General features: G+C 38.5%; 1 protein-coding gene across 2 annotated transcripts in view; it reads left to right on the forward strand.

The window, feature by feature from the left end:
- Positions 1–2397: 2397 nt before the first annotated feature.
- ACYP2 (acylphosphatase 2) overlaps positions 2398–26149 on the forward strand; it is a 176936-nt gene continuing 153184 nt past the window's right edge. Inside the window, exons 1-3 of one of the 2 annotated variants that reach the window (XR_201055.3) lie at positions 2398–2780; positions 14445–14461; positions 15795–15904. Coding sequence is in view for 1 of the 2 variants with exons in the window: in XM_004775682.3 (XP_004775739.1) it covers positions 2633–2780; positions 14445–14461; positions 15795–15904 (275 nt within the window). In the remaining variant the exon portion in view is untranslated. The remainder of the gene's footprint in view (positions 2781–14444; positions 14462–15794; positions 15905–26149) is intronic. The other variant, XM_004775682.3, reaches the window with a different exon arrangement.

Genomic DNA, 26149 nt, shown 5'->3' on the forward strand with positions numbered 1-26149 from the left:
TATATTGTCTGTCCCTACTTCCTAGGTTCTGGGGCCTAGTCATTTTTTATTCTTATATTATGTAGGCAGGATTTCCCTTTTCTATATATTACCTTAAACGTGATCCTACATCACACACAAAAAGTTCAAGAAACCCTTGAACCTTAAAGAATCTTAAGGAGTTCAAGAAACGGACTGATTTTGCTAGGTTTTAATTTCAACCAGCAGTAACACAAAGCCTAGTTATTATAAGGCTATTGCTCAGGTTACAAAACGAAAATTTTCTTCTAATTGAATCCCATAGTGTATGTGAACCACCTGCTTACATCTGTTGCATCAGAAGCCAAATCGTCATACTCTCATTCGGTGTTGTTAGTGGTACAGGGAAATGGGTGCAGCCCTTTGAAAAACCACTTGGTTATATATATCAAGAACAGCATACATTTATACAGTTTGGGTATTCTACCTCTATTCTAAATAATCAAAAAATATGGAAAGGAAGCTCTGTGCAAGAGTATTTTCCTCATAATATTTTTTACAGTAATGAAAAATTAGAAGCAACCTGGGTGTGTAACAGGAGGGACTTAGTAGGTAAATTTATGCTTATACCCACCTAACAGAAAATCATGAAATTTATAAAATATTTTTTGGAAAGGCTACAATATGGAAAAAGCAAGAATAAAAGTTGAATTTATGCTATGTTTTTAACTACTTAAAATATATGTAAGAGAGAATACACATATGATAAAGGTTGTGTTATGATTTTCTCCATTTAAAAAAATTTCTCTATGCATGGATGTTTCTATTATTTAGAATTAGCTTGAATATTAAGAATATTTGCTTTTAATTTTTAAAGTCTTAGAATCACTTATTATTGCAATCCATGCTGAAACAGTACATAAAAATGCCTGTTTACTAATGTTCTGTAGTTGGCAGACCCAAAATACTTTAGCTAAGCAAATGCCAATTGTTGCTATATGCATTTCTATTTGCAGTTATCTAATTGTTGCCACAGCATTTCTAAAATTACAATAAAGCTACATAGTAGCTGGCAGGATTACTCGGGTAACTGTAGAGAAAACTCAAGACTAAGAAAATGTCAACCTTATCAGTGACAGGATTAAGGATAGTGACAGGATCTCAACCCAATTTGAGTTTTACTTCTTGGAAGGCACAGTACTAGCAGGGAAGACACTAAATAATTAGGATGAAATAATTATATGGATGAAATAATTAGGATGAAATCTGGTAGGTACTTGCACAGACAACTAAACATGATAGAGGAAGATTTGAGAGTAGGAGGAAGTATTCTAGATAAAGTAGATCTAAGAGTGAAGTTTTTCTTTTTTTTTTTTTAAAGGTTAGGTTATGTTCAGAGAGGTAAAAAATCCAAAGTGCCTTGACTATACCTTACTTATAAACTATAGAATAATCTGTGGATGAGGATAAGCAGGTAATAAGAGGTTAGTGGAGGCTGGAGACCTTCAGTTTTATTCAGAATGCAACGCAGAGACTCTGAAGAAAGCCATTGAAAAAAATCTATGTTGATTCTAGAATCTGTATGGAATAAACTGGCAGATGAGAGAAGACATTAAGTTGTGAGGTCTCTGCAATAAAGCAGTATCTTCATTACATAAAATTACCTGAATTAGCACTTCCAGAATATATTTTACTTTAAAACGTTTCAACCAAATCCCAAACAAATTTTGGAAGATTTTTGGTGTTCCCTAAAGAACTGGCACATAATATTGAATCAGATTGCAGAGGATTATTTTAACTCTGTGGCCAGATGCAGAGAAATATGGAAAGGTATTGAAGCCAACAAATATGTTGAGAAATGCAAATTCTCACAAGTAGAAAGATTCGGAATTCTAGAAGACAACAGCTTATCAATAGCTGTATCCAGATTCTTTGGAGTGGTGGGTTGCTTTCAATTCAGACTTCATAATAGTTCACCATGAAGCAAAATTCTCTAAGTACAAAGTGCCTTAACCTTGTAGGCAACTGGGATGTTACTGAACAATCAAGACTGTAAAAAATCTATGTGAGTCAAGAGCAGACAAGACGATTACTTTCCTCCCCGTTCCCACTAGGATAGAACAGGTTAGATTTTTTAGGTTTCGTCCTAGAAAATATCACAGTCCTCGAAGAATATGGATTCAGGCCCCAAACCTTTCTGACTCAACAGTGAGGTGAAGAGGATGCAGACAAGAATTGGCTCAAAATCGCCAAATAGATTTGGCAGTCGCCTAAACATTTCATAAAAATCAACTCACTAACCAAGTACCCTCAACCATCAAGCTAGCAGATCTCTCATTTCAAAAGCAATCACGTTTGGTCACCAAACTATTGACATCTGGGCACGAAATCCGGCTTTTATTGACTTAAGACCGAGAAACGAGCCCCGAGGTTAACTGAATCGCCGGGAGTGCGGAACCGGCGCATCCCTCCCGGGGAAGCCAGTCTGGTTCCACAAGGGAGGGCAGGACGAGGAGGAAGGCTTCTCCGCCGGGGGCTGAGCGCTCTTTCCCTCTAGTGTCCTTAGCTGCCCCCGTTTCCAGCATCCGCCGTTCATTTGCCGCCTTCCAACGCGTGACCCCGGCGCGCTCGCGTCCTGAGCCGGTGACAGGCGCGGGGTGCGCCGAGAGGTCCCATGTGCCCCCTCCCTCTCCTGGCTGCCGCAGTCGCCGCGTCCCGAATCCCGCTCCGGCTCCTCGGCAGAGGACTTGCCACCGCCGCCGCCATGTCTGCCGCCGGGCGACTCAAAACCGTGGACTACGAAGTGTTCGGGAGAGTGCAGGGTAGGGGACCGCCCCCCTACAGTGGGAGATCAAGGACGCGTTAGGGGAGGACGGGGAGAAAGCTACCAGAAGCGCCACCCATCTTAACGAACCCCCCGCCCCCAACTCGCTCCCCAACTTGCTGTGGCCGGGACTTCCGCTCTGCCATGACACAGCAGGCGCGGGAGGCCAAGAAAGCGGAGCGCGCCTGCGCCGAAGAGCCGGGGTGGGCGGGGTAGGAGAGAGGAGAACGCGGGGGGGTGGGGGGGTGGGGACGGGGTGTGACCGGAGGGAGAAAGGCCACCGCCGGGCATTCCCAGCCCGCTGGGTGAAAGGGTGCGTGGTCGGGGCCTGGCGGGCAGAGAGGGAAAGAAGGTTGGGTGGGAAAGGGAGAGGGCCTTTGAGCTAGTGGTCCTCGTTTGATGCCACTAAAACTACTGGGTTGACCGGAGTTTCAGAAAGGACACCTCAATGATGTTTGATGGTTCACGCTGCCAGAGATGACACTCCTTACCTCGCTCCGCCAATGTAGCTCCTAAAAAAATTAAGTCATCTAATTTTTGTTTCATCCTAAATTTAAATAGTTGCAAAGCATGTAATGTCTGGCTTCTTTTTACTATTGTTATTTCTAAATGTTAAATCACTCATTTAGCCAATGGAACATAAGCATGGCAGTGATTTACTATTTACCGTTTTTCATTTAAATTAAAGCTTTTTTTTTTTTAAGGAATTTATTTATCTATTTGACAGAGAGAGATCACAAGTAGGCAGAGAGGCAGGCAGAGAGAGGAGGGAAAGAGGCTCCCCACTGAGCAGAGAGCCCAATGTGGGGCTCTATCCCAGGACCCTGAGATCGTGACCTGAGCCGAAGGCAGCGGCTTAACCCACTGAGCCACCCAGGCGCCCCCTGTTTGAGACTTTCTTACCGATCACCCTATCAAGCTTTTTTGGTAATTTGTATGTATAGTATGTATGTGTGTATATATATACACATATACATTTAGATATATTTTCTTGATTTCCTTTGGCCATAAAGCTCTATTATTATTATTTTTTTTCCTTTCTGGCGTGAGTTGCTGTTGTGATTATTATTGGAATACTATCAGGAAGTTAAAAATACATTTAAAGATATGATAAACATTATTCAATTTAAAAGGAAAGTTTGTATTGGAAATTTATTCCTTAAGGAGAAATCTGGGGGTATTTATGGAACATTGATTAAAGGATGTGTACTCTATTTTGGTACACTAGAGGTTTTTACACTTTAGGGTGATGTACAAGGTCAGATTAAAGAAGGGCAAGAGTATGCTTTTTGTAATTCAATGGGCCTTCCTTTCAAAGGTAGCTGTGAAAAGAAAGGTAGGAAAGGAGAACCACATCAGAGCATAGGTGCTTTCTCAGGCCCTTGTCAGGAAAGAATACATGTGAAAGTTGAAGATCTGGAAATCGATTTGCTTAAAATTATCCATGGCCTTGTACCCTATAGAAAGCCTTTGGGTACACCCAACGATCTGGTATTGAGGATTGAAAACTGCAGTAAGTCGTTGGAAGCAGTGGAATATGAAAATAGTGGCAGAGACCACCTGACAAAATATTTGGTCATTTGGATAGAAATGGCAGTAGTTAAGGAGTGCATGTATGTGTGTGTGCAGGTGACATTTATGGGGTATGTTCCATGTGCTGATCATCTTACTATTTTTTACTTAATCCTCATCACAATTTTGTGAGATTTATGTCTCACTGCTCTCTTCACAATGAGAAAGCAGAAATGGAGAGGTTCACTAAATTGGACAAGTCCTTAGTTGACAAATGGAATTTGATCCTGCATCTCTCAAATTCTGAAACCTGCACTTTTCCATTATGCAGTGTTTTTCTATTAATATATAATGTGTTTCTCTTGATTTTAACAATATAATTATACTTTTTGTGCATATGGTGGTTGTGTTATGTGAAGATCAATTTTGGGCAGCATTACAAATATAAGAAAGAAATGTACTACACGTAAGCAGTGGGATTTTAAAAAATCCGCTTTAGGGCTAACTCACATAGTTTGCAGTATGTTCAATGGAAAAGTACATGTATACTATTGATTTATCAAGACATAGTTTGTAAGACAAATTCATAATCACATGTTTGCACACATATACACTGACATTTGCTGAGAATTTAGGATGTGCCAAGCTCTGTACTCAATGTTTTACACGAGTTGTCTCATTGAATCCTCAATCCTGTTGTGATCTCAACATTTCCCTCATTTAACAGGTTGAAAAACTGTGGCATTGACAATTAACTTTCCCAGGTTATGCAGTGAGTTAAGTGGTGGTGCTGGGATTTGAACCTCGACAAATTGATATTAGAGCCCAAGCTCTTCTTAATCATTATAATCTATTGATTCTCCTCTCAATACTTTTCCATCTTTATTTTGCCTTCTTCCTAACTAATGCACCAAACACATATACATATATACACTGATGTAGGACGTTGGACTCAGCCATTTGGACGATTCTGGATGACCCAGAGGGTATATTTATGGCAGTTTGGCTCCAAGGAAGTTTGACCTGGTCTATAAGCAATCAGACCTATGCCTCTTTCTCCGTTGCTGGCTGACACTGCCACTATTTCATCAGTCTGTATCTCTGTCTTATAAAATCCACTATTTTCTCATGGATTACCTAAGAAATAAATACAACCATTAGCCTTTTGTCTGAGTCTTAATGATGATGTTGAAATAATGGACAATAATCAAAATAAAATTTAATTTTAATATAAAATGGATAATAATTAGAGGGAACATTGCTAATTTAACTTTTTAACTAATTTAAAATCTTAGTGAAAGCTGGCTTGCTAGAAATAATGGCTATGAAAATAAATTTACAATGGAAGTAGCTATAATTGGGAATATTTAAAATGGACAAAACGGATTGACAAATAAAATTGTCAGTAAAATATTTAAATGGAAAATATTCCTGATGAAAATGGTTTCAGTGATAGCAAAATGAACATAGAAGATATGGAAAATGATTTAATTGTCCTGTCCTGATGAAAAATTGGTCAATGAATTAAACTGACTTGCTGGAGTTTATGATAGAAAATATTTTCCAGCCAAAAAGATCGTTTTATTTCTGTTTAGAATGTTTGAATTTGAGACATCCTTGGTGACAAAAGGCAGTCAAGACATTCTAGGGGTCGAGTATTACCTGCCTTGTTCTCAAATACAAACAGCCTAATTTATAAACAGATTGTATTCCAAAAATTAGATAACTTGGTTCTTTGAAATTCAGGAACATACACTTATAGAAACAATATTACCAATAGTGGATTCACGTCTCAGTTTCTCCTGCAAAGTTTACATAGAGAGCCTTTGATTGCTGTTGCTTTCATCGCTACATCTCTAACTCTACCTTTTTAAAAACTAAATGTGTTTTAGAATAGTTTCAAATTTATAAAAAAGTTGGAAGATACCCCATATTCAGTTTCCTTAATTAACATCTTACACTAATATAGTACATTTGTCCCAGCTGGTGAGCCAACACTGATACATTATTATTAACTAAAGTCTGTATTTTATTCAGATTTGTTTAGTTTTTACCTGAGGTCCTCTGTCTGTTGCAGGATTCATCTAGGATATCACTTTACATGTAGTCATCTTGTCTCCTTAGTCTTCTTTAGGCTGTGACAGTTTTGTAGACTTACCTCGTTTTCATTGATTTTAGTAGTTTTGAGGATTACTTTGAGCTTAGGTACTTTGTATAAATCTCCCCATTTGGGATTTCTCTGGTATTTTTGTCATAGTAAGGTTGGGGTTATGGCTTATTGGGAGGAAGACCATAGAGGCAAAGTGCCATTCTCATTACACCGTACTTATCAAGGGTACAGACACCGTACTGAGTGTACATACTATCACTGTGATTATCACTGTTGATGTTAACCTCGATCGCCTAGCTTGGATAGTGTTCATCAGGTTTTACCACTGTTAAGTTACTCCTACCACCGCTTTTCATCCTCTACATTTTAATTTCCATGTTCTCTAGGAGCGCCTGGGTAGTAGTAGCTCAGTGCGTTAAAGCCTCTACCTTCGGCTCTGGTCATGATCCCAGGATCGAGCCCCGCATTGGGCTCTCTGCTTAGCGGAGAGCCTGCTTCCTCCTCTCTCTGCCTATCTCTCTACCTACTTGTGATCCCTATCTGTCAAATAAATAAATTAATTAATTAAAAAAAATCTTTATAATTTCCATGTTCTCTAGAACATGGTTTAACATGTTTTTCCTCCACCAATTTCTGTTGCCCTGGGGCCTTTGGGATAAGGGAAGGGGAGCAGGGGACTGAACTTCTGTCTTTTTAGAGCATTTGTAACCATGCATGGCTTAAAATGTTTCTACAAATCTTTAATTACAGTTACATCTAGAATATAATCTGAAAATTTGAAAAGGAAATTGATTAAGCTGTGTAGAGATGCTTCGATGCTTTGCTGGCTCTTGGGTAAATACTAATGACAGTCATCGAAATGGATTGTGGCCTTCTGTGCTTTAGAAATTCAACAGTTGATTTTTGACAATGTTAACTCAGACTCAGAATAGGAGTAGTTTATTGGACTACAGACATACATAATTTTCTTTAAGATTGATTAAAATAAAAATTGGGATGTGTTATTAAATAGCTTTGTCAGACACCACATGATTTGGATGTACACATTTTTCCTTATATAGACAGGAAAAGCTGTATTTGAGAGGTTGAAAATTTTAGTACCAACAGTCAAGAAACATAAATATTGTGAAGTCTAATTCCCTTGCTTATCTTTGTTCCCTACAGCATTTCATTTATAGTCCTGTTCTACTCCTTGTTTTTACATCTTGTTAATCTAGTCTGCTTTCAACTACAGTTATTTGTGTACACATATCTGTGCCCCTTACTAGGCAAAAAGGATAGTATTTTCAAGGTCAAGCTGATGGCTTGTTTTTATAGCCCCTACAGCTGCGCTTCTGGTGGGGACTTTAAAAGTGTCTTCAATTAAATTGAAGTGCTTGGGGATAGTTGGCTTGGAGAAGAAACAGTAGTGAGACGGCTGTTTCAACAATCTGAAAGATGCCATGGTGTGTGGCTCCAGGGGACAGACCCTGGATGGAAGATGAAGGTTACAGGAAGGACTTTCTAAAGAAAGATGTTTAACCTCGTCGAGAGCGGCTGTGTAAAGTAGTGACTGGATGACTTCCCGCGCTCAAACCTGACACAGGCAGTCACATCCCAGGATGAAGGGGCAAAAGACAATATAAAAATTTGATTTTACATGAAAAGATGCGGATGTTTAAAATTCATCATGATTTCTTTAAATATCAGTGTTTTTTGTGAATTTAAAGTAGGATTTGCTTTGCAAATATTCACCTCAGAGGTTCTCACTGACACATCTTTCCACAGTTGCAGTCGATTGAGCCCTGATGCAGCAGTGAATTGTGTTTGGAGTCTTTCGTAACTGAAGGGGCTGGTGTCTCTGTCCCAGTTTCCAGAGTGGTGTGTCTGTGAAAAACCTGCATGTGTCATCTCAGCTCTTTAACAAGCGAGGTGGAAGCGGGGCAGAGAGGTCATGGAAGCCCATAGAAGCATCTCTTGCCACATAGGCCGCGTCCCAGGAGGGCTCCATTCCAGCCAGGGCCGATAAACTGCAGAGAATCTATATTCGCGTTGGCTTTTTCTTTCTATACGGCCCTCCCTCTGTGGCACCAAGTGCTTCCAACTAGGGATCAGGACTCTCAGAAAGGTTCTGAGAACAGAGGAGCCTTGGATAGTTAATTCTTGCATGGTTCACTGCTTCACAAAGTGAGTGAGCTAGAGGTCCTGATGCCTCTCTATGCACATTCCTCATAAGCCTTTGTGGTTAAGAGGCCTAATAAATAACTCCCCTCTTCATTATGTGAAGCAGAATTTGGGAACGTGGTGTGAATCTTCAGGTAAGTGCACTTCATGACAGTTTTTAGTGCAGAAGAAAACACACTCTCCTGGGGACACACAGGGCTCCCCTGACAAGCAGAGATAGGATCCCTGAGGGAAGCTCTCTCCAGGAGAAGGAAGAAGTCAAAGCACTGGGCTATGTTGTTTCTCCTTCTGGACTTACCAGTTCACTGCATGTCGCTGTGATGGAGTAGGGGCAGGGTAGAGTGACTAGGAAGGTCACACTAATGGATTATTTCTCCTCAAGGCAGGAACTATCATGGAGGCAAAGAAGCTTTCTCCTCTAGAGATAGGTTGTAAAGTCCAGAGAGAGCTCAACCATGTAGCTCTGGCTGCGGCACTTAAAGATGTTCTGTTCCCCAGAGTGTCTGTGTGTGGGGTGATAGGAAGAGTCAGGGAGGTTGTCTGGTGACCACAACGGAAGAATGACTGCCCTTGTTCAGCAGATAAAGGCAGGAAAAACTATAATATGGTCCTGTTTTCTGCTCTTCTTTTTCTTTCTTTCTTTCTTTCTTTTTTTTTTTTGGTGACATTTTTAAAAATTGTGATATAATTCACATAATATTAAACTCATCCTTTGAAAGTGTTCAAAGCATACTCAATATACAATGATTTTTCCAGTAATCACAATTTTTTGCACCCATCACCACTATCTAATTCCAGAACATTTCCAAGAACTCCTCTCTCACATTTCCCTTTAGCAGCCATTCCCCATTCCCTTCAGGAGGGTCAAGGCTGAGCCCATTGCAATGGCTTTCGTCTTTTCCTCATGGTTTCAAGAAGGCTGCTATAGCTCCATCATGATATTCACCCTACAGTCAGGAAGGGGGAGGCTATAGGACCAAACCACCGTCAAGTCAGTCCTGTCAAGGTGCTTTCCTGAAGCCCTCTACCTCCAGACACGGATCGCATCTCATGGGTCACTCTTCTTACAAGGAAGATGGGAAATATAGAAAGGCATGTTACTGCCCCAAGTAAAATCAGAGTCTGTTAGAGAGGTAGAAGGGGAGAATGAATTCTGTGTAAGCAGCTAGCAGTGTCTGCCCCACAGATATACAGATATTAAGTAAATTTAACAGTAATGATTACATTCTGTATACTTTCCCAGGTAGTGACACAGAAGGACATGTTACAGGAAATCTCAACCTCAAAACATTAGATCGATAACCAAGGCAAGCCAAGTTTCTGTTAAGTCCATATTGAATCTTTCATACATGATTTATTTCAGTCTTATGTTTTTTGTCCATCAGTCACTGCCTAGAGTCAGGAGCAACACTTCCATTTTCTACCCTGTTTGTCAAGCAGTATGAATTTAGGCTAAAATTATGTCTCGTAAACTTAAATGGCAGTCCCTGAGTTCTACTGTTTTAGGATTTGTTCGGTAAATATGAGTGTGCCCTTATCACTCACCGTTCAAAACACAGCCACCAGATCCTGCTCCGTCTCTCACCTCAGATCCTCTAACTTCTCCAAGATGACCAACTCAAATCTTTTTCCATTCTCGTGGTTGTTATGTCTTTATTTATAAACAACATGCAGATATTACTATTTCTTGTTTTGTCAACTTAGATATTCTCTAGTGGCTTCTTGCTATCCTTTATATTAAATACTGAATAGGTATGTATACATGTAATTTTAACTTTTAAAGTAAAACTGCCAGTTGTTTTACCAGCAAAAAAGGGTTCATTTGGGAATGAAAGAGAATTGCAAGTCAGGACAAACAAGATGGGACACAACCTTAGGTGAATCTGGGCAACAAAGGACAGGCATGCCTTTTTAAGGAGAAAAGGGGTACGTTGGGAAGGCTGTCATGAACTAAAAGTCCAGGGGAGTAAACTGGGAATATCAAGTGTGGTGGCTTCTCGTTGGCTGAGCTGTTGCCCAGATAGGGGTAGGGGATGAGGAAAGTGTTTCTTCCTTAGGCTGGAGAAGTAGAATAGTATCCACGAGCAAGGTCAAGCCTGTGTAAGGTCAGGTCTCTCACTTTGTGCTGGGTCTGAAGCGGACTATAAGTGGTAGGGCATGAGAGCTCCCCCTGCTGAGACCCACCTAACTTCATTTTAGTGAAATTTTCCGTTACTAATTTTCACAACACTCTGTATCATCATTTAGGTAAAGTTCTGCTAGAATCAACACAGAAGTCTTGAGATTCTTTCCAGCTCTAAATTGCAGTAAATTTATTATCATCACTTTGAATTAGACTTAAAGTCTCATCAATTTGCTTGTATGTATATTTGCAATATTAATAAGGAATTATTACAGGAGAGCTAAGTATTTCACTTAAATATTTATCAGCTGGTTTATCTTTCATTCATTTATTCGGCAGTTATGTGCCAAGGTCTGATCTAAGTGCTGGGAACACAATGGTGAACAAAACAGAAAAAAGTCGTGCCCTAATAGAATTTAGAGTGAAGACAGGACATTTAAGAAAAGTAAATAGGGCGCCTGGGTGGCTCAGTGGGTTGAGCCTTTGCCTTCGGCTCAAGTCATAATCTCAGGGTCCTGGGGGATCCAGGCCCGCACTGGGCTGTCTGCTCTGCAGGGAGCCTGCTTTCCCCTCTCTCTCTGCCTGCCTCTTTGCCTACTTGTGATCTCCCTCTCTGTCAAATAAACAAGTAAAATCTTAAAAAAAATAAAAGTAAACAAATATCTTGTAAAGTCATATGGTAATTAGTACTATGCATATACAGGAAACATGTGGGGTGTATTGCTGTTTTAGATGAGTTGGGCAAGGGACATATTGTTACAGGATTTCTTTTCCTTTGGTGCCCGTGGCTCTTGGTCATGCCACTTTAAAGACTGAAAAGGCAGACCAGAGGAAGAGTGGTGGGCTACAAAATGAAGTTTCTTGGGTGATAGTGCAAAGCTCCAGAGAGGGAGGGGAGTGGAGAGGGTTGCCACTGGAGTTCCCAAGTCTAGGGGTTTTTATGGGCTTGTTGGCAGGCTGTTTTAATCTGATTAACCCTCTACCAGCCTGTCACCCAGTCAGGTTTTTGTCATCTACCTATCACGTGGGAAAGGGTGGAGGGCTCCTTGCAGGGTGGTGTAAAATCCTTTTAAGGGTGATTTCCTCTTAGGACTGGGAGCATGGGGTGCTTGACCCTGCCTGCCTTTCTTCCAACTTAATTAATACTTCTGAGGAGGTGACATTTGTGCAGAGACATGAATGAGCTGAAGTTAGTCATGAGAAGATTGGGGGAAGAGCATTTCAGGCAGAGGGAATAGTACGTGCAAAGGCTGTGAGGCAGGAGTATGCTTGGCATACTGAGGAGCACGAAGGAGGCAGATTTGTCCAAAATAGAGAGAGCTCAGAGGGAGTCCTAAAATATGAGGTAGAATCATAGGTTGGGGGTAGGGGTCTGGAGGCTGTGGCAAGTAGCTAACCTCTTATTTTGAGTGTAATGGTAAATCGATAGAGTGTTTTTAAGCTGGGGAAGAAAGCGATATGACATTACTTAAATAAAGAAAATCACCTTGGGTGTCTTATAGAGAATGGACTGTAGGAGGGCAGAACTAGAAGCTGGGACACTAATTAAGGAGGCTGTGGAGAGAGGATGATCATTTGGACCAGGGCATGAAAACAGTATTACCCATTTTTCTAAAAACATTGAAATAGAATCTTATTTATTTATTTATGGTAAGTCTTAAATGAAGTTTGGGACTAGAAATAATTTGTAAAGTGAGTGCAGTGACATGATTTTGAATATTTAAGTGATGATCTAAGTGAAGGGCTGCCTGGGCTGCTCCCAAACCAGGTCCAAGGAGGGCTCAGGGGAGGGTGTTTTGGTTTTTTTTTTTTGGCTTTTCATTGTCTGTAGCTCCTCTCCTGTAGTGCTGTGGGCGTGTCAAATCAGTGAATGAACGTTGCTCTGCAAGCACATGATTTATTACTAACACGAACAGCGTCAACCAGAAATGCATCAGATTTGCCATACCCTATCAGACTTTTCCCTTTCTGATGCAGTTCTTGATTGGAAATAAAAATCATGGGGCGCCTGGGTGGCTCAGTTGGTTAAGCGTCTGCCTTCGGCTCAGGTCAGGATCTCAGGGTCCTGGGATCAAGCCCCACATTGGGCCCCACACTTAGCAGGGAGTCTGCTTCTCCCTCTCCCTCTGCACCTATCCCCCATTCGTGCTCTTTCTCTCTTAAATAAAGAAATAAAATCTTAAAAAAACAAAAACCAAAAACCTTTTCAAACCTTTCCCAGGCCTTCCATGAAGGTAGCATCACCCATTGGTTCTACACTTTGGTGGGCATGTGAATCACACAGAGAGGATGCTAAAATCAGATTCCTGGGCTCCACCTGCAGAGTTTGTTTCTGTAGGTCTGGGGAGGGGCCCGAGAATACGATTATCTGAAAAACTCTGGTTCTGCTGGTGCTGTTGGGCATTGGGCTATTTTTTAAATAGGAAAGAGCTGGACCAGATGTTTCCAATTTCTGTTTACTTCCATTGCCTGACTTTTTTTTCTTAATGCTGACATCATAGGGGGCTGCTTGCTGTGGAGGACCTCTGGGGAATGGGCGCAACATAGCCCTGCCTCAAACCTTTCATGCTTCTTGGGCAGCGTCTTTCGGGATCCCCTCACACCTAGGATAAAACAACTAAATGCTTTTCACAGTTCTGCCTGTTTTCTCTTCTGTTTCGTTGCTCTCTTCTACATGGTCTGCTTTAGCAGAAGTTTCCCTGTGAGTTTTCCTCCAGTTCCTAGCATATCTACAAGCTACCGTCTTTCCTTCTGTCTATATCACTAATTACCTTTCTGATTCCCCTTCAGATCAATGCTTGCCACTCATCATTTCTCCTCATTTTATATGTACCTTTTAAATATTTTTACAGCCATATAAAAATTCCATTTGCGATACATCCTGTATTTATTGCTTTACTGCTCTTTTTCTTCATGTTCATTCAATACTGCAATATGCAGTCATCAGGAAACAAATGATACCCCCTGCTATTATAAATCTGCTTACAAATTATATAACATTTTCTAAGCCATCAATTTCTTCTGTATCTTCTTTAGTAGGCTTAATTGCTGTATGTATAGGCACTATCTTTTGACCTCTTTGACTATTGGTTTAATCGATCACTTATGATTTCCCAATGTATTTAAAAAAATTTTTTTTTCAGTTGGGGTATGATTTAAATTTAGTAACATTCACCCTTTTTAGTGTATAATTTAGTGAAAAATGCAAACAGTCCCTTAGCGACCACCCCAGTTGAGAGACAAGGCAGTGCCTTCACCGGAGAAAGTTCTCTCTTGCCCCTTTGCAGCACTCCTTCCCGAGCCCTTGGCAAACCTGAGCAGTTTCCTGTCCCTGAAATAAAAACAGAAATGTTTTATTAAATTCAAATTTGAATTTAGTCCTTGTATTTAGAGAAGAAATTCTGAAAGCTGGGTATGAGTAAGCTGTATGCCACATATACCAAAAGGTCCTTGGTAGTAAGTATTTTGTTTCATTGACCATTTTGAAATAGAATGAATATGCAGTGTGGCTTTTCATGAGTCTTTGGTTTCAGAATATTACCATTTTTCTCCAAAAAGCCTTCCTTTTCTGTTATTATTTTAAAAGAAAATAATTTAAAAAACCACTTTCTGAGTATGTTCAGATATGAAAGTTTTTGTTCATTTTTTTTACTTACTATTTAATAAACTAGATGAAAGTTAAGTCAGGAAATACATAATTTTTTTAAAGGTAGACAAACTAACATTTCTTTTTATCTTCTTTTTTTTTAATACAGGTGTTTGCTTCAGAATGGTAAGTCAATTTTTTGGTTTTTTTCTCCCCCTACTTGTTATTTCTATTTACAGAGATAGAGCAGTTTTCTACTTAGTGCTAGCTTACTGCTTATTTTCTGTCCTTGACAGTAAATGAAATATTTGTATTTTTTCCAAACTACTGCCTGAAATTTTTTTTATTACAGTTGTCTTTTGAAAGTAGTCTATCAAAAACATTACAGCATGCCTAGTTTGTAGTTAATCTTTTGTATGCATTTCAAAAATTCATTTACTGGGATGATTGAATTTTGGCTAGGTATACTGAACATAAAGTGTGGGATCTGCTCCATGTTCTGGATGAAAGAAATCCTCCAGGCAAATCTTGAATTCCAGGATGAAAAATGCCCTTGTTGCGTTAAGGAAGTGGTTCTCAGGGGTTAAGACAGGTTAAGGCTCCTTAATGCTTTAAAAATTTTTCCTTTGTTAATATTTTCCTTTCCTAAAAGTAAAAGGTGCATGTGTTTTCACCTACTGTCAGAGCTAGCAGTCACTAGATTAGCTCTCTCTTCCTAACTTCCCAAGAGTTCTAGTATGTTCCAGTGAAGTCTCCTCCTTTTGAGATAGTCCCCTGCCCCACAGTTCAGATTGTCTCCTCTTTCATTATTATTTTCAGAACCAGCTCCCACATAAATCCTAGCTGTAACCATCTCTGTTTAGTTGGGGGAAGTAGAGTGTATAGATTCTTAGTCACTTTGACCTCCAAGCAGAAGACCCTGTTTTTAAAAAGTTCCAGGAGATAGCATCCACAAGAATTTAGTATGATGTAGTTAAAATAGTTCAAAGTAAAATGTTGCTAGGTTTTCATCTGTCATCATAACTGAATTTAAAACTGAGAAATTTTTAAAAGACTGTAAAGAATAATAGGAGAAATAAACTTACCTATAGACAGTTATAACATTTGTGTGGCAAGTCCACAGCCAATGGAAGACATCAGAAACTTTTAATTGAATACTGTGTACTGATCATAATTCAGTATTTTCCCTCAGTGATTGAAAATCTTAGGATAATCATCATTTGGAGCCCAGACAATGTAATTCAGTGTTAGAAAGTTATTGGGGGAGTGCAACTGAATTTTATGGATCCCAAAACACATCATGGAAACTGTTTTCTATCAGTTTATTTTCTCATAATGTGCTCATCTTTACTGAAAGTGGAATTTAATAAAATTTACCCTTAAATGAAGGTTCTTGTAAACAGAGGAGTGATTGTAGGTCAGCTACGTGATTTTTGTCAAGGACTGTAGGAAAAAAAATTATTATTAGTTACATTTTTTGATGCTGGATTTTGTTTCACTAATTTTCTCCTAAAACCAGTACACAGAAGGTGAAGCTAAGAAAATAGGAGTGGTTGGCTGGGTGAAGAATACCAGCAAAGGCACTGTGACAGGCCAAGTGCAAGGCCCCGAAGAGAAAGTCGATTCCATGTAAGTAGTAAGACTAATAATGCACTCATGTGATTAATGAACTTATTCTAATGTTTCATTAAACAATAAGAATAGTATCGATGGACCAAATTCAGTTTGTAGATTATAACTAAACTAACATGCTTTTAGGCATACGAGCTCCTTGTTGGTATACCTCCTCAGAGTTGGGATGGAATTTGTGCATTTAGGAACGGATTTCCCACTTGGCCAGGCCCTCCAAAAGAGCAATGGCGTCATTCTCCAATCTATTTCCCCCACGTCTCTTCTAATGTGGGGGAAACAAACATCTTGGGCCCATGTACCTCTTATTCAAGTGGCTGTGAATAAGCAAAAGCCTTTGGATGGTTTCTGAAGTTCTTTTAATTAATTAATTGACGATTGATTGATTTTTTTGAGAGTATGTGAGCATGTGACAGTGGGGGAAGAGGGGAGGGGCAGAGGAAGAGGGAAAGCCTGCTAGAGATTTCTAGCAGGCTCTATGCACAGCACAGAGCCTTACATGGGGCTCATTATCACAACCCTGAGACCATGACCTGAGCCGAAATCCCAGGCATTCCTGATCTTAAAGTTCTTTTTTTAAAAAAGATTTTATTTATTTATTTGACAGAGAGAGAAACAGCGAGAGAGGGAACATAATAAGCAGGGGGAGTGGGAGAAGCAGGTTTCCTGCCAGAGAGCTTGATTCCAGGGCCCTGGGATCATGACCTGGGCGGAAGGCAGATGCTTAATGAATGAGCCACCTAGGTGCTCCGGTTCTTAAAGTTCTTAAAGTAAACTTCAAGGCCAAAAGGCTGCTCTCTCTTTCTTATTAAGTATCTTGTTTATCTAACTGTAATTTTATTTTTACTGTTGGTAAAAGTGTGTTTTATGAGTTGTATGGTAACCATAATGAGTCCTTGTGTTCCAAAGGAGACCAGATTCAGTAGTAATGAAAAAAGTGCCCTGTCATATTCAAAGGCCTTATCATTTCAGTTTCATAAATTCCATTGTTCTCTGTAGTATTTTTTTAATAAAAAATAGCTAATGTTTACTGCAGATTAGTAGTATTAGGCAATATGGTACACACTTCAAGTGGTTTATCTCATTTAATATTCACAATGGATCTTATGAAGTAAGTGCTAAGTCATACCCAATTTATTTTATTGTTTGCAATTTATTTTTGTTTTCATTACTTAATGTTTTCAGATCTCAAAAGTAATACTTTTTTTGCTTATTGTAATAAGTGAAGTAATAAGATGCAGAGAGTTAAAAAAGCAAAGCTAGTAATCTGCCCCTTCTCTTCTTTCCTCCCCTTGATAGAACACGGGCCTGTGGCCTTGTGAAGATTTTCTGAAGCTTTCTCTTTCATTTAGAATTATTTAAGCATTTATAGTTAGGATTTTGCTTGTTTTTACCAAAATAGACTATACATATTTTTCTATAACTACTTTTTCATTTTATAGCTATTCATCAATCAGTAAACAAATAACCACTAAGTCCTTATTTTTTCTAATTTCTTTACATATAAGTACATACTTTTTGTATAAAATTATACCCCAACTTGGAAAGTGGGGTCTAAAAATTTAATTTTCATAAAGTATGTGGTAACAGTTAAGGAAAAACAATAATTTTCAGTAGGATTGCCCAAAATGCAGATAAGATTGTGAGACTTATGTTGTGTAGAACTAAGTAGTTCAAAAAATGATAAAGTGCCAAATGACTATGAAGTATTGGGAATGGGGGCTGCACGGGAGGATAGGTGCTCATGTCTATCACGTGATAGCCTAATCCATGCTATAGCAGATTTCTGATTAATATCCTTCACATACCCATATGATACATTCTGTCATTTTTTCTTTTCAATCCCTGCGTTACCCCTCTTCCTTTCTAGTACTACCACTGATTTGTGTTAGCAACTGGCTTCCTCCCCTGTTTGTTTCCATATTCACAGTTTTGGGTTGTGTTCAGTATTTGCTTTTTAAAAATGGGATCATGGTGTATACACTTCTCTGCATCTCACTTTAATATTCAAAAATATCTCCAGGAAACAAACAGTTTAATTTTTAAAAGTTCAGAAGGCATGAATAGACATCTCTCCAAAGAAGACATTCAGATGGCCAATACATATATGGATAGATGCTCATCATCCCTCATCACCAGGGAATGCAAATCGAAACCACACTGAGATATCTCCTCACAACTATCAGAGTGGCTAAAATACAAAACACAAGAAACAAATTTGATGAGTCTGTGGAGAAAAAGGAACGCTCATGCACTGTTGATGGGAATGCAAACTGGTGGAGTGACTGTGGAGAACTGTATGGAGGTTCCTCAAAAAATTAAAAATGGAAATACCATATGATCCAGTAAACTAGTATGGGGGATTTACCCAAAGAAAATGAAAACACTTATTCAAAAAATATATATGTACCTGTATGTTTATTGCAGCATTATTTATAATAGTCACATTATAGAAACAGCCCTAGGGTCTACCCATAGATGAATGGTTAAAGAGTATGTTACACACACACACACACACACACACACACCCTGGAATATTACTCAGCCAAAAAAAAGAATGCAATCTTGCCATTTGCAACAACACGGATGGACCAAGAGAGTATAATGCTAAGCAAAAGTAGTCAGAGAAAGACAAATACCGTATGATACCACTTGTGTATGGAATTTAAGAAAACAGATGAACAAAGAAAAAAGAGACAAACTGAAAAATGGACTCTTAACTATAGAGAACAAACAGATGGTTATGGAAGGGATGGGTGGGTAGAATAAGTGAAGAGGATTATGGGTACACTTACCATGATGGGCACTAACTAATGTATAGAATTGCTGAATCACTATAGTGTAGACCTGAAACTAACAGAACACTGTATAGTAATTATACTAGAATTAGAAAACAAAATAAAACAAAAATACATCCAGGAAAACTCACCCAAATCAAATGGTAGAGCTTTAATCCATTCTTTTTAATAGTTGCTTAATATTCCACAGTATTAATGTGCCATTATTTATTATCTTATTGCTGAGAATTCTTTTTCTTTCTCTCTTTTTATTTTTCCAAGTAAGAGCAATGCCATAATAAATATTTTACTGGTGATTTTATATTTGAGAGATAGATTCCCAGAAGTGTGGTTTGTTGGTTGACATGTCTGTGTACTGTTAATTTTAAAAATATTTGTCAGACTACTTTGCAAAACAGCTGTAAACAATTTACATTTTTTTCTATTCATCCTGTGGGCAATTGGTATTATTACTCTCTAATTTTCTTTTATCTGATTGGATATAGAGTGATGTATTATTTTTTTCACTGTAATTTGCATTTCTCTAATTGCTGGTTATTTTGAGCATGTTCATGCTTATGGCTATCTGGATTTGTTCTCATGAACTAACTTCCTTTCACATCCTTTCCCCATTTTCCCATGGAACTGTTTGTCTCTTGCCAATTTTTAAGAGCTCTTTTTATTTTTATTTATTTATTTTTTAAAAGATTTTATTTGACACAGAGAGAGAGAGATCACAAGTAGACAGAGAGGCAGGCTCCCTGCCAAGCAGAGAGCCTGATGCGGGGCTCGATCCCAGGACCCTGAGATCATGACCTGAGCCGAAGGCAGCGGCTTAACCCACTGAGCCACCCAGGCGCCCCCTAAGAGCTCTTTTTATATTGGTAATGATTACTAACTCATTATCTCTTATCTCTTTTGCAAGTATTTTCCCAAATCTATCCTTTGCCTATTCATTGGTTTTGTTTATTTATGATAGCTTTTGCAACATAAATTGTTTTAATTTGTATAAACTCAAATATGGTTATCTTTTCTTTCTGGTTAAGAAACAGATTGTAGGGGGTGCCTGGGTGGCTCAGTTGTTAAGCATCTGCCTTCAGCTCAGGTTATGATCCCAGGGTCCTGGAATTGAGACTGATGTTGGGCTCCCTGCTCAGCAGGAAGCCTGCCTCTCCCTCTCCCATCCTCCCTGCTTGTGTTCCCTCTTGCTCTGTGTCTCTCTCTGCCAAATAAATATAATCTTTAAAAAGAGAGAGAGAGATTATAAGTGTTGTTCTAACTTTTTTATGCTTTATTTATTATATTTAGCATTTATTCCATCTGGGATTTGTTTTTTATTTATAATATGGGATTGGGGACTGTTTTCTACCAGATAGATAGCCAGTTGTGCCAGCACTATTATTAAACAATCAGTCTTTCCCCGTCAAATTGGAATACATTTTTTCATATATTGAAATAGCGTATTAATTGGATATTATTCCTGGGTTCTCTGTTCTGGTCCCCTACTAGAGCTACTCATGTATTCCTAGACTAAGACTCCATATTGATTTAATTACAGTGTCTTTGTAGGATATTTCCTTTCACAATTTTTTTCATTCATTTATTTGCTTCCTTGGGCACTTATTTTCTCTCTAAACTTTAAGATACTCCTTTTCATTTAATTGGAATCATATCTGTTTTTTATTTTTATTATTTATTTATTTAAAGATTTTTTATTTATTTGAGAGAGAGAGAAAGAACATGCACTCATGGTGGGGGAGAGGGGAGAGAGGGAGGGAGAGAGAGAGAATATTTTATTTATTTATTTTTTAAATTTATTTAACAGACAGAGATCACAAGTAGGCGGAGAGGCAGGCAGAGAGAGAGGGGGAAGCAGGCTCCCCGCTCAGCAGAGAGCCCGATGTGGGGCTCGATCCCAGGACCCTGGGACCATGACCCCAGCCGAAGGCAGAGGCTTAACCCACTGAGCCACCCAGGCGCCCTGAGAGAGAGAGAGAATCTTAAGCAGACTCTAGGCTGAGTGCAGAGCCTGATGCAGGGTTTCATCTCGTGACCTGAGCCAAAAGCAAGAGTTGGATGCTTAAACGACCGTGCCACCTAGGTGCCCCAAGGAATTATATATATGTATATATTTTTTAAAACTTCCCTGATGGTCTTACAGATGTGTTTTCTAAAATAAACTTTCAGAGTGCCTGGCTAGCTCAGTGGGTAGAGCATGAGACTCTTAGTCTGAGGGGTTATGAGTTTGAGCCCTTATACTGAATGTAGAGATTATTTTAAAAATAAATCTTAGGGGCATTTAGGTAGTACCATCAGTTAAGTGTCCAATTCTTGGTTTCAGCTTGGGTCCTGATCTCAGGGTCCTGGGATCCAGTCCTACACTGGGCTACCCACTCAGCGGAGAGTCTGCTTGAGATTCTCTCTTCCTCTCCCTTTGCCCTTTCACTTGTGCTGTCTCTCTTTTCTGTCTCTCTTTAAAATAAATAAATATTTAAAAAAAAATCGGATCTTAAAAACATCCAAAACTTTATTTTTTAGAACAGTTTTAGATTTACAGAAAAATAGTAAAGATATTATCAAGAGTTTCCATATACCTCTCACCCACTTTGCCCAAGTAACATTTTACATTGTCTGATACATATGTTACAATTAATGAGTCAGTATTGATGAATTAGTATTATTGAAAGTCCATGGTTTTTCAGATTTCTTCAGCTTTTACCTAATAATCCTTTTCTCTTTTAGGAACCCATATTTTACTTGCTATTAATTCCACACTTTTATGATATTAAGAGAATTGATATTAAATCTTCCCATCTAAAATTGTGGATATCTTTTCATTTGCTCAGATTTTTAAATTTATCCTTCAATATGGTTTTGTGTTTATCATCACATAGATTTTGTGCTTTGCTTGCTGACTTTATTCCTAAGTCTTTGTCTTAGTCAGTTTGGGCTATTATAACATAAGTCCCATAATCCGGGTGGTTTGTAAACAATAGAAATTTATTTCTGACAGTTCTGGAAGCTGGAAATGTGAGATTAGAATGCCAACATGGTCAGGTTCTGGTGGGAGTCCTCTGCGAGGTTGCAGACTACCAACTTCACATTCTATCCTTATATGGCAGAAAGAGCACTAGTTAGCTCTCTTATTACAAGGGCACCAATCCCATTCACCGGGGCTCTACCCTTATGATCTAACCACTTCCAAATACCATCACACTGCGATTAAGGCATCAACATATGAATGGGGGGGATACATACATTCCATAGTAAGATTTTATTGTCTTTTTAATCATTATGTATGGAATATTTTTCCCATTTCTATTTCTGTGTGCTTATGCTAGAATATGGAAAGCCTAATGACTTTTGTATATTTATCTTATATCAGGGTTACCGTACCAAATGTTCTCATTAATTTTACTAAGTTTTTTTTTTTTTTTGGTAAACTATAGTTATTGGATTTTTTAAGTATACAAATATGTAATTAGCAAAAATAATGTATCCTTTTTTCAGTGTTTATTTCATTTGCCAGACCGACCCATCAAGACAATGTTGAGTAATAGCAATAGTGGGCAACCCTGTCTGTATTTGAAATGGTTTTATTTCATCAAGTAGAAGAGCTTGCTATTGATTATTGTTAAATATGCTTTATCACATTGAATTTCACTCTTGCATTCCTTGAATTAAGCTCTTATTGGTCACAGAGTGATATTCTTTTGAATCATTGCTGAATATTATTTGCTAATATTTTATTTAGAATTTTTGCATCTATATTTATAAGTGGGAATATCGTTTCTTTTTTCTTTTTTTTTCTTTTTTACTTATCAGGTTTGGCGTTAAATTTATTCTGGCTTCACAAAATATATTAGGAAATTTTCCATCCATTCCTTCATTATGGAATAACTTAAATAATATCGGAATTACTGTTATTAAGTTAGCTCAAACAAGTTATGAAATTACTTGGTCCTGGTACCTTCTCAATGCTGGGCTATTAACCACCATTCCAATCTAGTCTATTGTAATTGGTAGGTTTGAGTTTTCTACTTGTTCCCAGATTCATTTATAAGTTTTGTTTTGGTTTGATTTTAAGATTTTATTTTTATTTTATTAATGAGAGACAGAGAAAGAAACAGAGGCAGAGGTAGAGAGAAAAGCAAGCTCCCCACCCAGCAGGGAACCCAATGCAGGACTGGATCCTGGGACCTTGGGATCATGACCTGAGCTGAAGACAGACACTTAACTGACTGAGCCAACCAGGGACCCCCATTTATGTTTTCTTAGGAAATATCTAGTTTTTCTAGATTTTCAAATTTCTTGCTATGGATTTTATTTATTTATTTGAAAGAGAGAGAAAGAGAGTGAACTCGTGCAAGAGCAGAATGAGTGGTAGAGGGAGGAGAGAAAGAATCCTAAGTAGACTCCGAAGCATGGAGCCTGATGTGCAGTTTGATCTCTCATGACCCTGAGATCATGACTTGAGTGGAAATCAAGAATCAGATACTTAACTGAGCCATCTAGGTGCCTCTGGATTTTATATTTTAAAAGTCTCTTTTGTATCTGTGGTTATATATCTTTTGAAAATTCCTAATCTTATATAATTTTATTCTTGCCTCCTTTCTCCTTAATCAGATTCTGGAGGAATTTATCTGTTGGTATATTTTCTTTTCTTTCTTTCTTTCTTTCTTTTTTTTTTTTTTTAAGATTTTATTTATTTATTTGACAGACAGAGATCACAAGTAGGCAGAGAGGCAGGCAGAGAGAGAGAGAGAGAGAGAGAGAGAGGGAAGCAGGCCTCCTGCTGAGCCGAGAGTCCGATGTGGGACTCGATCTGAGGACCCTGAGATCATGATCTGAGCCAAAGGCAGTGTCTTAACCCACTGAGCCACCTAGGTGCCCCATCCGTTGGTATATTTTAAAAAACAACTTTTGGATTTATTGATCGTTTCTTTCTGTCTTTTTGTTTGTTTGTTTGTTTTCTGTTCATTAATTTCAACCTTCATCTTTACTAATTCCCTCTTTATTTCTTTGTTGATCCTTCTCTAAGTCTTCAACACGAATTGTGGTTTCCTTTAGTTTTAGTCTTTTTAAGTTAATAATGAAGATGAATAGGCATTTCACTCTGAATAAGCTTTTGGTTTGCTCCATAGATTTTGGTAAAAAGTGTTCTTTTCATTGCTTTCGGGATAGTTTGTAATTTCATTTTTAGTTCCTCTTTGAATAATGACAGTGGTCTTCTGGGTATGTGTTTTTTTGAAATATCCAGTGTCCCTTTCTGTTTTTAATAATGTTTTTTGCCTAAAAGTTACTTTATCTGATATTAACAGTTATACACACTTTCTGTGTTACTATAGAATATAATTTTTTCCTTGCATAATTTTCAGTGTTTCTTTCTCATTGTGTGGTTTTGTTTATATTTGTTGAAATAGTTGATGAACAATGTTATATTACTTTGAAGTGTATCTCATTATGTTTTATATATGTCCTTTGCAAGCAGCATATAGCTGGGTTTTGTTTCTTTATGCAGTCACACAACCTTTGTTTTTAAATTAATGTATTTATCCATTTAAGCTTAATGAAATTACTCATATTTAGAATTAAATTTGTATCTTACTATGTTCTTTCCCCCTTGTTTTATTCTGCTTTCCTTTTCTTCTTTCTTTCATTTATTTTTATTTTTATTTTTTAAAGATTTTATTTATTTATTTGACAGACAGAGATCACAAGCAGGCAGAGAGGCAGGCAGAGAGAGAGAGAGAGGAGGCAGCAGGCTCCCCACTGAACAGAAAGCCCGAAGCGGGGCTCAATCCCAGAACCCCGGGATCATGACCCGAGCCGAAGGCAGAGGCCTTAACCCACTGAGCCACCCAGGCGCCCCTCTAGACTTCATTTAAATTGACTGTTTTTTATTATTCCATTTTTTGTTTCTTTTACTAGTATTTTCCTAGAGGTACAACATACAATCATAACTGGTCAAAATTTGATGTTAATTGATGTCTTACTCTCTTCCCTAACAATGTGAGATCTACAGTACCCTTTAAGTCCATTTATCTATTTATTTAGATGTAATTTAAATGATCTGTTTTAAAGCTCATCAGAAATTATTTCTAGGGTACCTGGGTGGCTCAGTGGATTAAGCCTCTGGCTTTGGCTCAGGTCATGATCCCGGGGTCCTGGGATCGAGTCCTGCATCGGGCTCTCTGCTCAGCAGGGGGACTGCTTCGCTCTCTCTGTCTCTCTCTCTGTCTGCCTCTCTGGCTGCTTGTGATCTCTCTCTGTCAAATAAATAAATAAAATCTTTAAAAAAAGAAAGAAATTATTTTTAAAAGTCAAGATTTTGGGGAGTGGTTTCTGTGTATATGCCATTTTTGTTGTTTTTTTCCCCCTTGCTGAGTCTTTGGGCTTCTTCTGTACAGGAATATTTTTCATTCTGCCAAATGATTGTTCTTTATTATTTTCCTTCATTTGGGCTGTTGGTGATGTGTTACCTCAGTTTTTGTCTCTCTATATGTTTTTATTTAACCTTCATTCTTGAAAAATGTCTTTGTTGCATATAGAACTCTTAACTTGACAGTTACTCTTTTCCGTACCCTGTGGATACCATTACAGTGTCTAGCACCCATTGTTTTGTTGTGAAATCGGCTGTCAGTTTTACGCTTTGCTTCTTTAAAGTAATTTTGGCGTATTTAAAATGGCAGCAGTGGTAAAATTGCCAGTTTACACTTTGCGATAATAAATAGAACATTAAGCTTGTCAGTCGGTTTAGGTGATTTTCCCCAGTAATACTTAGTTCCTTGGGTACATATGCGGGAGAGGCATGAAGTGAGGTTCATTGGGGGCTGGTTGTTGCCTTCTCCAAGAAGTGAGAGAGCTGGGCTGGAGGGCATTTACAAGAGTGTGCCTAGAATGATGGAGCCTGGAGTCAGGTTTGGGCAAGATGAGAAATGGGCTGGGAAGAAATTGATGGGTATTGAGAACCGGTTGTCTTACTCAGTTGTGGGCCTAAGGACTTGGACAGCTTTTGGGAGCACTGTTGTGTTGCACAATGCAGCCGGGAATCAGCGGAGTCAATGCAGAAGGAAAGGGATGGAGTGGGGTTCTGAGACATCTCTGATGTTTCCCGCCCTGCTGTGAGTGAAGTGCTGGTGTGGATAGGCTCTATCACTGGCTTTTTTCTGTGTCCAGTGGTTCCTTAACTGGACTTCATCTGAGTACTGGTAAATGGAACTTCCTCCAGCTGCCTGAAAAATTAGTGAAATTTCACACACTTTGGGGTTGTCATGATTTTCTTTTTTCACTGCTTTTTATTATGGGATTTTCAAACCTATCCATGAATAGAGAGAATGGGACAACAAATCCCATGTGTCTGTTACCCAGCTTCAGTAATAATTTCTGCCATTCTAATTCCACATAGTTCTCCAACTTGTTTTTTGCTTTTCTCATTGTTAAGAGTATATAAAGCCAATTTCCTGCA

Source organism: Mustela putorius, unplaced genomic scaffold (genome assembly GCF_011764305.1).
Source record: "Mustela putorius furo isolate JIRA1106 unplaced genomic scaffold, ASM1176430v1.1 tig00000224_pilon_pilon_pilon, whole genome shotgun sequence".
In the NCBI taxonomy this organism is placed as follows: domain Eukaryota; kingdom Metazoa; phylum Chordata; class Mammalia; order Carnivora; family Mustelidae; genus Mustela; species Mustela putorius.